Source organism: Peromyscus maniculatus, chromosome 6 (genome assembly GCF_049852395.1).
Source record: "Peromyscus maniculatus bairdii isolate BWxNUB_F1_BW_parent chromosome 6, HU_Pman_BW_mat_3.1, whole genome shotgun sequence".
NCBI classification, from domain to species: domain Eukaryota; kingdom Metazoa; phylum Chordata; class Mammalia; order Rodentia; family Cricetidae; genus Peromyscus; species Peromyscus maniculatus.
The window spans coordinates 41,652,591-41,666,098 of record NC_134857.1 but is presented as its reverse complement, the minus strand read 5'-3'; the positions used below and the strand labels follow the sequence as shown (position 1 = coordinate 41,666,098).

Genomic DNA, 13,508 nt, shown 5'->3' with positions numbered 1-13,508 from the left:
TAGTGAATTACGGGTAAACAAAGCTACTCCTGTATTTCACACAAGTATTTATTTTAAAAGAAACAGTTGTGTTTTATGCTGTAGATCACCAGTCTTCAGAAATAAGTGAGCACCTAATCTCTCACTGTGGCTTTCCCAGACATGCAGAAGTGTCATTTACAAAATACATGTTGCAAGCAATACACGGAAGAGAAACTGAAAACCAACACATCTTAACTTTCATATTCTTTTAATCTCATGCATACAAAATGGTAAGTAATAAAGATAGAAAAGTCACTGACCAATCATGCCTGCTCTCATAGCTCGAGATCTCATTAGGACAAAATGATGAAGAACAGCTCATCCAGAGCTGTAGTTGCACCCACAGCATCTAGCATGCTGAAGGTAGCTAGTAAATGTCAGCTGCTTGGCTAGATGGAGAGGTATGAACAGCCCTTTTCTCTTGTTGTTGTTGTTGTTGTTGTTGTAAGGAGAATGAGATACTCTGTATGAGGGGTAAGGCAAGAGACAGGGGCACTTCCTACATCCTGGGTGAAGATGTGTCTGAAGGTAGTGCTTCCAGAGACAGTAAACACTCAGAACATATCAAAGACCAGCTTGTTAGGGTCATGTCATTATCTCAATGTTGTTTAAAAGATAAACTGTATCAAAGGTCTTCTGTTTGTTTGTCTGCTTAAGATGTGATTGAACATTTACTTTTAAGGTGACTCCATACCATTCAGAATGATATAAATCCCACCGATGAATTACTTATAGAATTTTCCACTTAATATTTAAAATCACCACTCAGAGGAGGTTACTGTGTCTAAAAAGCACGGAACTAAAATCTCAAGTATCTGTATGGCCTCAGGACACACAACAGGCAGAAGGGATGAATGACCGTGTCTATGGAGAACCCAAAAAGGGGTGTGTACACACGATGCAAACTTATCCAGCTTGAGAAAGGAGTGTGATTCTGCTACATGCTGCAGCATGCTAAACGAAAATCATAATATACTAAGTGAAATAAGCCATCCAAGAAAGGGCTATGTGATTCTACGTATCTACAGTACCTAGTGATGTCAGATCCATACACACAGAAAGCAGAGTGGCACTCTCCAGAGAGTAAAAAATAGTTATGTAATTGTGCTAGAGTTTCAGTTTTACAAGATGAAGAGAGTTCTGAAAACGAAGGTAATGGTTTGATGACCGTGTGACTAAAACTGACGTCACTGAACAGTGGTGCCCTCAGAAATGCTCGAGAGACTGAGTGTGGTGGATTACATCCACAATCCCAGGACTTAGGAGACTGAGGCAGAAGGATCAGGCATCTGACCTTAGCGCAGAGAGACCCTAATCTCAAAATAATAAATTAATAAAAACCAAACAAACATTCAAGGGCCAGGTGTGGGGCACACACACACCTCTACCTTCGCCATCCACAGTACTGAGGCACATGGGCTACAAGCTCCGTGCTTGCTGAGGTCCACAGAGGAAGCTGAAGGGGAGCCTGAAATTCACAACGGGACCATTTCAGAAAACAAAACCGGTCAAGGTGGGGCCTTTTGTGTGCATCTTCACAATTCCAAGGAGACGACAATGCTGCCTTAAAGTGCGGATCTTTTAAAGTAACTGGAAGACTGAGCAATGGGCAGCGAGGAAGGACTTGTGCGAACCAGAGAAGTCACAGGAAGACAGATTACAGGGAGAGGGGAAGTGAAGACGGTCAGGGGAACCACTTCTTCAGTGCATCTGCAAAAGGAGTCACCAGAGCAGTCGATAGTTGCTTCGGAGATAAGGAGGAGTTTGAGGAACCTTTTCACTTCTCTTCTCTAAGACAGGGGGCAGGAGACAAAATGGCGGAATAAAATAGGAGCTATTTAATCAAGAGTAAAGGAAATGAGGCATGTCCAACACCAGAAGCCTTCAAATCAGCCCTGAGCACATGGGGGACCTGCGTGCACTGGCACCGAGAGATGGGTTGTTACTGTGCTGATCCAGAATACACCTAAAAAGTAAAAAACCATGGAAACAATTTGTTAAATACTCAGAATCTACAGTCAGGCAACAAGCCAAGATGGAAACAGGGATGTCCAAAATCAGACTGGAGTTGCACTGACAAACGGGAGAAAGTCCCCATGTACCATTAAAGGTTGGTGCAGACGAGGCACCATCAGCATCCAACGTATCCCTAGGACAGGGCACTCATGTCCCCAGGGAGACTGGGACCCTCTTAACTACTCTCTGATCATTGATTGCTACATTGCTAACACAGGTCAAGGCTCCTGTGAACACCTACATGCACAGTCCTCCCACTCTAGAGCAGAAGTACACAGGTACGCTTTACTCCCAGATAAATTTTCAATTTTCCAGAAAAAAAAAAAAAAACCTTTCAAGAAGTTAGCTAAAATCAGGAGACTCAAATCTTGAAAATGCTTCCAAACAGAGAACGCCGTAGCTATTATTACTACATCCTCACAGAAAAGGTCACAGCTAGACATGGGAACAATCCATCCTCCTGCCAGCTGGGTTCCTCTCCCTAGCCACACACCCTCTCACACTGTTCATCCTTGGTCAGGCCAGGAGCATGTGTAACCCTACCCAAATTTACATCAAATCCAACTTATACAAGCACAGATTAGAGCTGACCTCTTAAGGCTAGTGGAAGTCTGTACTGTTTGATTACTTAAGCATTTGGCGAGAAGTCAGCATTTCAGAGAGCACTTGAAAATGTTTTGGTTTGAGAGCTAATGCAGCATTCCCCACTTGTCAACATAAGCAGCCCAGGCAAAAAGCAAAGCTCATTTCCCTCAGTACTAGTCAGAGGTTATACTCTGTTGCTGATCCAATCTTACCCACAAGGACTGTAGAGACCGGAGGGATTGGTGAGTAGGAAAATTCCATCAAGTTCAGGCTACGGTAAAAGACTATGAAAGCTCCTACAGGACAGCAATGTGCCTTAGCAGAGAAGGGGTTAAACTGAGTTATCTGATACTGTAAAGTGGACAAGTACAGCTGGGTTATGACGCAATCCTCAGCGCACAGGCAGTCCAATAACTAAAATGCTCAAGGAAGAAAACAAATACAGAGCATGAAGGCCACAACCCCACCAAAACCGAAGCCAGATGTGAGATGCCTCATGTGAGGAAGTCGTTATAGTCTTCTCCGAAACACTAATGCCTAGGCTTCTGATGAGCACTTAATGGTGAGTCACATTTTAATTTCAAAAGAAAGAAACAGGAATTAAATTGGCCTCATAGTACTTGTTGTCTTCAGGTTTAAATTTTCATTTCCTTGATTCTTAAGTTCTGTTTTTTTTTTTCCTCCAAGACTTAACAAACATGGGAAGAGAGGTTTCAGTTTTAATTTGGGGATGGCAAGGATGAAGAATATATTTATAAAGTTCAATCTATGATTTATTTTTCTATAAATTGTAAAGTAAGTCTTGACTAACAATTTTCTAACATAAAATATGCTTATATTATACTCTAGTTTATCAGCTACCTAAAGATTGTTAGGTTAATAAGTCCCATTTTATGGAAAAATTGTAAACTTGCAACTGAATAGGGAGATTTAAACTAATGAACCATAACATGTCCTCACGCTGAAAAAGATATTTTAAAGTAGTAAACTCAGTATTTACTATATACTGACAACTTTAAAGTATTAGCACTAACCACAAGAAATTGTCATTGATGGGGGGTGGGGTGAGAGGGTGTATTAAAATAGCAGATACCTGCAATTTAATTGCTTTTTCTAATAAGAAAGGGGGGGGGCTTTCTCTGCCTTTGGCTGCTGTCATGTGTACAGAGGCAAAGAGATGTCACGGCACTGCATGATTTTATATGGTGGAGGGGCTCCTAGTAACACTTACTTGTACTGAGCTCAGAGGTCATAGCCCTCCACCTTTAAAGACTTCACACTCATGCTATGGGATCACCAGATGTTCCAAACAGCCAGATGACATAGGGAAAATCTCTTTAAGTCTCTGTCTTACCAATCTGAAAACAAGTTCAGCAAGTTTCAGGGACAAGATGACTTGTCTAATAAAGGGCAAGGATACTGCTCAGAGGAAATAACCATCGGCTTCAAATCTATTGCCTTGTCTCTAGCACACAATGATTGGGTCCAAGAAAATATGTGATTTATGCATGGACAGAAGTGAAGTGCAAGACTGTGCAGAACAGGTTAGCCCTTTAGCTGGATGTTTACATAACAAGAGCAGTAATCGCATTTATAGAAAACAGTCAATATTATTGGGACTCAAAAGCAAGCAAGCTTTGCAGATAAGCAGCTAAATCTTGATCTAATGAGACCTTGACTGGTATTATTTGTTTGGGATTTAACTTTTTAACCTGCTTCACACCTCTGTCCCATCACCTACTGTTTAAGTTTAACAAACAACAGCAACAAAAAATTCAGGTTGATGTACCTGGCACACAGTGGATGTTCAATTAAAAACTGAATTTTCTTCCCATCCTGTGCACTATTAACTCAGTAAGAGAAGGGTAGTACTACCAACAGCAACATCAACACAAAATTACCCAACTTGTGTAATTAAACATGGAGAAAGTTACAAAGTAATTTGTGAAACTAAGGAGAAATGTAACCTTAAATGTCAACTTAAAGACTATATAAGTCCTACAAAAAGCTGAACCCTGGGCCAAAGCACATGTAGTGAACAGCTATCACCCAGGTCCACTGAGTGCAGCCTGCCCTGTGAGACCTGCACTCTACACAATCTGGTCAGTCCTTCTGGACTCAAAGGAATGAACCTGGAGTTCAGTTAGGCAGGTATCCATAAAGGTGGTGGCTGTACACAAAAAGAAATGAGAGGTAGACAGGAGAGCGAAGTGTGTTGATTTACATGCTCAGCCAACATATACATAGATTATGTATGTATATATGTAAAACAAAAATCCAAGAAGGAAACAAAAGACTCTAGATCCAGAGGAACCAGACATGGACTAAGGAGCTTTTTCTGTGTTGTTTAATTACTTCATCAACGTGATAGTCTTTTGTGGTATTTATATTGCTCAGTATACTTAGAAGTAACAAACACAATTTTAAATTCTTCTATTAGAAAAGACAGTTAAATATATTGTATCCAGAATGTTCAAACATTTTCCCTTAGGATTCCCTTTCACTGTTAAAGATTATGGAAGATTCTTTAAGAGCTTTTGTTAGTATGTCCATTCAGATCTTCTTCTATGTTGCAAACTAAAATTGTGAAAAGTTCTAAAATATCAAATTTAATGCAATTTAAAAGAGCATCAGTATTAACCTAAACAGTACATGTTCAAAAAGATTTTACATAGAGAGGTGACATTAGTCTATATTGTGGCACATCTATTTAATACCTGGTTTACAAAAGGCAGGCAGTTCTCAGATCCATGGATCATATAAACGGCTCAGAATGCTGTCTTTGCTAAAGAATGGTGAAGATCTAACTTCACACGAGTAATCAGATGAGAGAGGAGTGTTCCGGCCTCTGGAGTTCCTTTTCTGATACCAGAAGGCAGCAACAATGGTTTCCTAAAGTGTGACTGCAGCATGTCGCTGAGTTCCACACACAAATACCTTATATTTTGTTACACTGAAATCCTTCGGTCTTAGTGCTTAAACAGATCCTTTACTTTTGTTTCTTAGGCTAATCATTTGAATAATAAACATTCATAAAGAACTTTCTAAGTCTAGACATCCATTCTACCATGTTAAAAGCAGAATTGACATGGTTACTAGTACCTTGTCACAGTATTGGGAAGTTTTAGCTCATAAAGGCAAATTATAATTTTCTGTAATTCTGCTATCTGAAAGAAACTGATTAAATGAACTGGACAAGAGTATACAACCCAGATGAATAAATTACAGCCACAGTTAACAACATGGACAGTGTGTAGGACACAGATGCAAATCTGTTGCAACAATCAGAAGATATTCAAGTGCTTTCAAATTTGAAACTTAGTGAGTATTTAGGTTGTCAGCTTAAACAGATACACACACACACACACCTTACCATTAAAGTGTATGAAAACATTTAAAAAAATCAAACACACAGAAATCTGAAACACTGCTGGTCCTAAACATTTAGAGCAAGAGAGATTTAAACTGTACATGTAAAATCAGAATTTATGTATTTGTGTGTGTGTGTGTGTGTGTGTGTGTGTGTGTGTGTGTGTGTATAATGATAATACAAAAATCACAAAAGATTACAGGCGAGGTGGCTCACTGTGTAAAGGCACCTACTACCTACCACTCCTGAGGACTTGAGTTTGGTTCCAGAACCCACATGGCAAAAAAAACCAGACCCCCATGAGTTTTCCTCTTCCATACTGTCACTGTGCATACATGCCGCCTTACTTAATCAATAAATTAATGTGATAAAAATATTTTTAGAAAATCAAAACTTTGTATCTGCATATGCATATCACATACAAATCATAAACTTTTAGGAATATATATGTGTGTGTGTGACTCTAAAAACAGAAAAGTAAAAGCCGGAGAAGACAAGATCTAGACCCCAGGGAAAGAAGAGAAGCATGGCCAGTCAAAGGCAGGCGCTGGCTGCGTGAATAGACTCACAGTCACAGGACTGGCTTTTTGTGTTGTTGAGTTTGAAGGAAATAAAAATTAATAATTAGTAACCGTGCTTGACCACTTTGATAAGAATGCAAAATAAATCATGAGCCATAATTATTCTAGTTTATATCCAAAGATATCTACATCATTGATCTCACTTACAGGATGTGACAAATTACAAAGGAACACATTAAAACTCGCAAGGTTCAGAACAGACTCGTCATGTGATAGCTAAGTGCTTAACTTGCCTGCAGCGACGTGAACACATTCATGCACAAGGCAGCGAACACTGAGATGTTCTGTCTGTCTGTCACACACTATGCACAGCCTTCTTCCTAAGCAATGGGTCACAGCAAGCCCTGCACTCATGCCGCTCACCTCTGGGACTCTGGTATTCATACCGACGGGAAGAGCTTGAAAATATCAAAGATGTATTTATTTTATGTTATATGTGTGACTCTTTTGTTTGCATGCATGTATATGCACCACATGTGTGTCACTGCCCTCGGATATCGGAAAATGGAGTTGGATACTCTAGAACTAGAGTTTACAGATGGCTGTGAGCCAGCCACCATGTGGATGCTGGGAATAGAAACTAGGTCTCTGAGAGAGTTACAGAGTAAACTCAAGGGGATGCAGGGAAGAAAGAAGAGAATGCCAGCTCAGACCAGGACCATAAAAACTCTGAGCTCCAAGCAGGCATGGACCATATCAGAGCCTTTGGTTACCTTATTCTCAACATCAAGGGCACTGACTAATAACTGGCATCAATAGAATATCTTTTCAAGGAAGGGAATTTTTGCTTCATAAATGACAGCATTAAAAAGATTTCAAATAATGCAGTCATGGAGTTTCAAACAGTGGAGTATACAAAGGAGCTGTGGGCTAAGGGGTTTCTGTAGCACCTATGTGACCCCAGCGGTTAAGGCCTTGTACCTCCTGGACACTGCACAGGGGACCAACTCTGCTCTTGGTGCATGAATAACAGCAGAGAGCAGTCTTGGGACTGGGGGAGTCGGTGGTTTTTCACAGGAAGCTGTGGGGGGGTGCTGTTCTGTACTATGCCTGGAGGTGGAACAAAGTGGACATGGCAAGGCAAGCCTGGTTCACTGGAAAGTGCGAAGCTGCCAGTGAAATCTATCAGGAGAGGTACCCGAGGCACGTGCAGAAAATGCAGGTGTCAACAGACCTGTCTAGTCAGGAAGCGGGTTGCCCGATTAAGATGACCTTTCAAACTCAATCAACTAACCAGGAAAAGAGCGCATGAGAAATGTTTAAAATCCCACTGAGGGCTTTTCAGACTAGTTTGTTTAGACAAACAAACCAGTGCAGAGTAACTTGCTCCAGCACACTGACTGAAGTTAGTGGGGCCTAAGAGACTTAACATAGCCTTCAGCAACACGGAAAGAAAAGAAACCACTTTCAGCACAGCCACTGGAGGAAAAGCTCCCTCAACCTCACAAAGATTGAGGATATACATTGGACTTACCTCTTTTCCTTCTATAATACCTTAGGCTACTCGGTTAAACTAGGCATTAAGTCCTGGTAGTCAACTTTGTGAAATTATCTATGATAAAATTCATTTGGGGCCGAAGAGATGGCTCACTGGTTAAGAGTACTCACTGGTCTTCCAGAGGGCACCTAGGTTTGATTCCCAGCACTGACATGGTAACTCCACAACCATCTGTAACTCCAGTTGCAGGGAATCTGACACCCTCTTCTGGCCTCCATGAGCACCAGGCACACGATGTGCACACATGTGTGCTGATAAAATGCCCATACACATATTTTTTTTTAATTTTTTTAAAGAGGGAACTTTATTATTTCAGACTGGAAATCTGGTTCAGCAGGTAAAGGCACTTGTTGCCAAGCCCAAGATCTAAGTTTCTCTCTCTCTCTCTCTCTCTCTCTCTCTCTCTCTCTCTCTCTCTCTCTCTCTCTCTCTCTCTCTCGTGCATTTTGGGTCTCTAGGTTTTCTACTCCGAGAAATATTATGGACTTTGAAAACATTTATATCTTGAGGGAAAGATTTATATCTTAAGTACCTAGGCAAAGCAAGGTACTCAAAATATAAAAGAAAGCATTAGCATCAGAAGAAAAATTTGAAGGAGGTAAGTACAGGCAATCCTTACTACAAACATATATTTTTTAAAAAGAAAAGAGGAATGAGAGAAAACCTTTTCTGGCTAGTTTCACAAAATCTAAGGAAAGGTGGGATAACGGCTCAGTCAGTAAAGTACCTGCACACAAAACATGAAGATCTGAGTTCAGATCCCCCGCACTACACAGATGCAGGGTGGGCATGGCAGCGTGGCTGCAATCCTGGTGCTTAAAAAGCTAAACAGCATCCCCAGGGCAAGCTGGCTAGCTAGCATGACTGATCAAATCAGTGCGCTCTCAGTTCAAATGAGAAGACACCAGATGTCATCCTCCGGCACACACACACACACACACACACACACACACACACACACACGCACGCACGCACGCACGCACGCACTCATACACAGAGAGAGACACACATACGAACACAAATACATACACACGGACATATACACACACACAAACACACTCATACACAGAGACACACATACAAACACAGACAAATACATACACACAGACAGACACACACACACATACACATATGTGCCTATACACATATGTGCCTGAACCCAAAAAAAAAAGGTTCAAGGAAATCATAAGCAAGAAATACATGTTACAGCTATAGCCACCAACAGAAAGGAGGGCCTATCATCAATATTTTCACACACAAACACTTTCTCAAGGCAATGGTGAAACAGCATCTGATAGCTGCCATGGAGCATGGCAAGATGAAGACTGCTTTCTCATCTTGAAGATACTTGAGTGACCCTATTAAAATCTACTAGAAAGGTAGGATACAATAATACCAAATGGATGCTGGGGAAAGATAACTAGTTCAACAGTGAATCCTAGTCTGTAGGTCAAGGATTAGGAAAAAAGCCAGTCTTAGATTAAGTGCACCCTGAGCACCACCTTTAGGCTGTGGAAAGGTGTACTTTCCACACTTCAGTTCTACAAATTTTCAAAGGAGTATGTTTGTTCTTTTATCACATGATATACTTAGTAAAACATTCATTTAAGCATTGCTCACTTTACAAGCTAGTGTCAAAATATAATCTATTAAAATCAGAGGTCACTGGTCCCTCCAATAATTTGAACAGGGAAAGAGTACACACCACCTCAGGGTTAAAAGTATATGGGAACCGCGTCTGTACACTGTTTCTATTCCCACTAACTGTCCTAGACATTTATATTCTTTCCCTTTGGCTATCTAATCCTGAATCTTAAACATACACGCACTCAGTGGTTGCTATTAGCTAGAGGGAAAGTCATTGCTTTCTCGGAAAGAGAAACTTGTTTTCTACCCATACAACCAAAGGCTATCCACTGATGGCCTAAGTGCCACAGCTGGAAGGTCTGAGTGCATAACTGAGAAAGGCAAACACCATCTCTCTGGGGCCAAAAGAGGTCAGAGATTCATTTCCTTGCATGGCTCTAGAGAATAGAGCCCTGTGTTCCAAAAACAATACTTCCGGGAGGGGGAAAAAAATCAAGAATCCAGGATGCTTAGCCTAGTAGTTCCAGAGAGTAATCAGACCTAGAACCTCTGAAGGCAGTACTACACACCCCCGTGCCCGTCTCATCCAAGACTGGGCTGGCACTGAGTGCTGAATGAGAGCACAAAGCCCTAAAAAGCCCAAAAAGCATAAAGCATTTCACTCTAACTCCTGAGTGCTACCTTCCTGTAACAAGAATGGAGGCGCCATCAGAAGTGAAGACTCCCATCACCCACACACACACACGGGGGTGGAAAGTGCTGGGCTACACACCCAGGTGAGCTCAGGGCAGTGTACAAAGGGTCTCCTGTGCTTCCTGAGGCCCTGTATCTCAGTGCAAAAGAATGTCAACCTAAATAAATATGCAGAAGCAAGGGAAACCAAGAGGCTGGGAGACAAGGCCTTCCAGAGGCGTTTGCTTGTTGTTAGTGTATTCACTCACTGAGATGTTCCCACTGACTCACACACACTGCTGGTGCCAGGTGTTTGATGCTTACAGAAACAGGAGCCCTCTGAGGTAGCTACTGTGCTCTCAATTTAGAGATGCAAACTCTGATAGAGGCACTTAGCATATATTACAATGTCAAAACTATTAAGAACTTGAGCCACACTTCTAACCAAAACTCAGTGCACCTCCCATGTGTGCATTCATTCAATCATTATGTTGGATAGTCTGTCCACTATTCTAACAGAGCAGTAAATGATGTGCTCATCTTTAGTGATAATGATGTATTCGATAGACACTTAAGGTTTGGTAGCAAATAGACACCTAGATTATCTTCCTGTATCAGAGAGACATCACATCCATCCACCAATAAGCAGCCATTCCAGTTTCAGCAGTTATTGCCACGTCTAAAGAAAACCAGAGTACTACTGGCACCTAGTGGATAGAGATGAGAGCTGCGTGGATAGAGATCAGAGCTGCGGCTGAAGACATAACTGCACACAACAGACTATCAACAAGGAGCTAGACACCCACCAAAGTGTTTAGTCCAAGGCTAAAAAATACTGACTAGTATAAAAGTAACAAGCTAAATTCCACCACAGCACCACTCGGGCTATCCAGATATGATTTGTGGTGTAGAGGTCAGCAGTGTATTGCCATTTTACAGCCTCCAGGGTAGTGGTTCTCAACCTTCCTAATGCTGTGACCCTTTAATATAATTCCTCATGTAGTGGTGACCCCCAACCATAAAATTGTTTCACTGAAGCTTTGTAACTTTAATTTTGCTACTGATATGAATTGCAATATAAATATTGGCTATACAAGATATCTGACATGCAGGATATCTAACATGCAACACCAACACCACCCCCCAGGGGTTGAGAACTGTGGCTCCAGAGCTTCATGTTTGGAGGACAGCAGGGCCATGCTCTGGAGGGGACAAGTGCCTGCATCTCCACACCCCACCCTCCTCCACGAGCATCTCCCATGATCTGCAGACCCAATCACAAGACACAGAACACAAAAAATTCACAGATGGGCCGGATGTGGCAGACTTTCATGTTTTTGCAAGTTCCACTAAGTGTGTTTGGGGAAGTGGTTAGAATTACAACATTAGCTTTGGACACTATCAGTTTACTGTCCACACGAATCTTGCTCCTATCCCTCTGATTGTCTTGCACATAATCAAAGGTTGACTATGTACAGTTTTTTCTTCCTGAATTTTGAAGTCTGGACTAGAAGGAAGTCAAGATAGACTCAAGTTTATACTTGGTGGAAGAGTAAGTTCTTAGGGGTCTGCCCATCAGCCTAAGAGCACACAGGTATTTCTCAAGAGAGAGCTAACTAACAACTCCCCATGACAAGAGATGTGGATCACTGAACTGGAAGGCTACAGTGGCCAAGAGCTAAACAAGTCAGGCTAGGCCTATGCAAGGCCGACATCTACCAACACAGAAAACTGGCCAAAGACGAGAAGCAGCAGCCAGCCGGGCTTCCTCTTGACAGGGAACTCAGGGAATCCATGCAGCCTCCCAATTTCTACAGCAGCTCTGAGTTTCTCCTGCAGCAGAGTCTTAGACATTAGCACGGGAGGTGGGGGCTGAATCAAAATCAAAGTCAACGGGACATCTGTAACAGTTTTAGAAGCTGGCAAAGAAAAGGGAGGCTTTCTATACAGTAGTGCCTGGAGGATGACAAGAGAAACTGGAGAGATTCAACACCTCACAGCACAAACACAAAACAGCCAACCCGTTTATGAATGTAAATACATGCCTTTTCAGAAGAGAAAGGCTGCCTCCTAAAAGGACTCCAGGAAACTGAAGGACCCCATGTGCATGCACATGCATGCATGTACACATGCTAGCCATGTGCCCCCTACACTACCTCTGAAGCACAGCACTAAACAGGTCTAAGTTTAAATACCATTTGGACATGCATAACCTACCCTATCCAACTTGGTAACTCAACCACTGTAAGCACTGGCTTCCTAATCTGTAAGATGCTAGTTAACAGTGACTCCTGGGCAAGGCTTTACCTGAATGTTTAAGTAATCCATGTCCCTACTGTCCTATCATCTCTTGTGTCTTGATGCCTGATCCTGTACCATTCTCTATCACAATACCCTTCGTGCCTTTCCTCATCTCGTAAAGCCAATTCACATGCCAATCTTTGTTATCACATATTCCGGAAGGCTCCCCTGTTATCATGTTTCCTGAGGCTACATAGGTTCTTCCTCCTTCATTGAGGCCCCTCATAACTCTAAAGTGCCACTTTATTCAGCCACGTAGCTTAGCAGCTCCCTTAGAGGTCTCTGAGACTAGCGGTTTCCACAGCAGACATGGTCTGATGTCTTTAGTAAGCAAACAAATGGATGATCTTGGGATCTTGGCAGAGTAAGGACTGAACACACATGAGGGCTAGGTGCCACCGTTCAGCAGGAACACAGACTTTCTATAGCAGGTCTTATCAAAGGAGGCAGAGGTCAGAACACAGGCCAGCCGAGGAAAGAGCAAGAAACTTAGAACTGAGATCCGCAGTGGCTTCTGGGGCATGTGCGGCCAAACCCTGAATATCCTCAGCACTTAAGGAAGTAAAAGGAGTCCTCCTTCTGGGCAAAGGCGAAAAGAAGCTTTCCACTGGCTGAGCAAGAGAAGACACAAGGAGGCCGTGAAGAGTGTGGAGTGTGGCTAGAGAAGCTCTTGTGAGACCCCAGCAGACAGCCAAGCAGAAGACTTTCTGAGAAATGGGAGCATGACAAGGCAGACTGCGCCTCTTCCCTGAAATCACTTGCAACACGCCACTGTCTGTCTGTGCCTCAGAAGCAAAGACAACTGTTTATACCCCTCGGCGTCAAAATATTGGGCAAGACAAGTAGGGACAAAAGGTCAGGGTATGAGCTCCAAAAT

At 42.2% G+C, this 13,508-nt stretch overlaps 3 protein-coding genes across 15 annotated transcripts in view; 2 read left to right on the top strand and 1 right to left on the bottom strand.

The window, feature by feature from the left end:
- Positions 1–13,508, bottom strand: part of Med12l (mediator complex subunit 12L) — a 346,663-nt gene that overhangs the window by 194,809 nt on the left and 138,346 nt on the right. The gene's annotated exons all lie outside the window — the stretch shown is intronic.
- P2ry14 (purinergic receptor P2Y14) overlaps positions 1–13,508 on the top strand; it is a 49,205-nt gene that overhangs the window by 23,547 nt on the left and 12,150 nt on the right. The window contains exon 1 of one of the 3 annotated variants that reach the window (XM_006994652.4): positions 3,045–3,184. The exons of the other annotated variants lie outside the window; for them this stretch is intronic. Coding sequence (XP_006994714.1) covers positions 3,182–3,184 — 3 coding nt within the window. The 5' untranslated portion in view covers positions 3,045–3,181. Of the gene's footprint in view, positions 1–3,044; positions 3,185–13,508 lie in introns of those variants that run through there. 3 annotated transcript variants of the gene reach the window in all.
- Positions 3,089–13,508, top strand: part of Gpr171 (G protein-coupled receptor 171) — a 37,840-nt gene continuing 27,420 nt past the window's right edge. The window contains exon 1 of the mRNA XM_076574128.1: positions 3,089–3,184. The gene's annotated coding sequence lies outside the window, so the exon portion shown is untranslated. The remainder of the gene's footprint in view (positions 3,185–13,508) is intronic.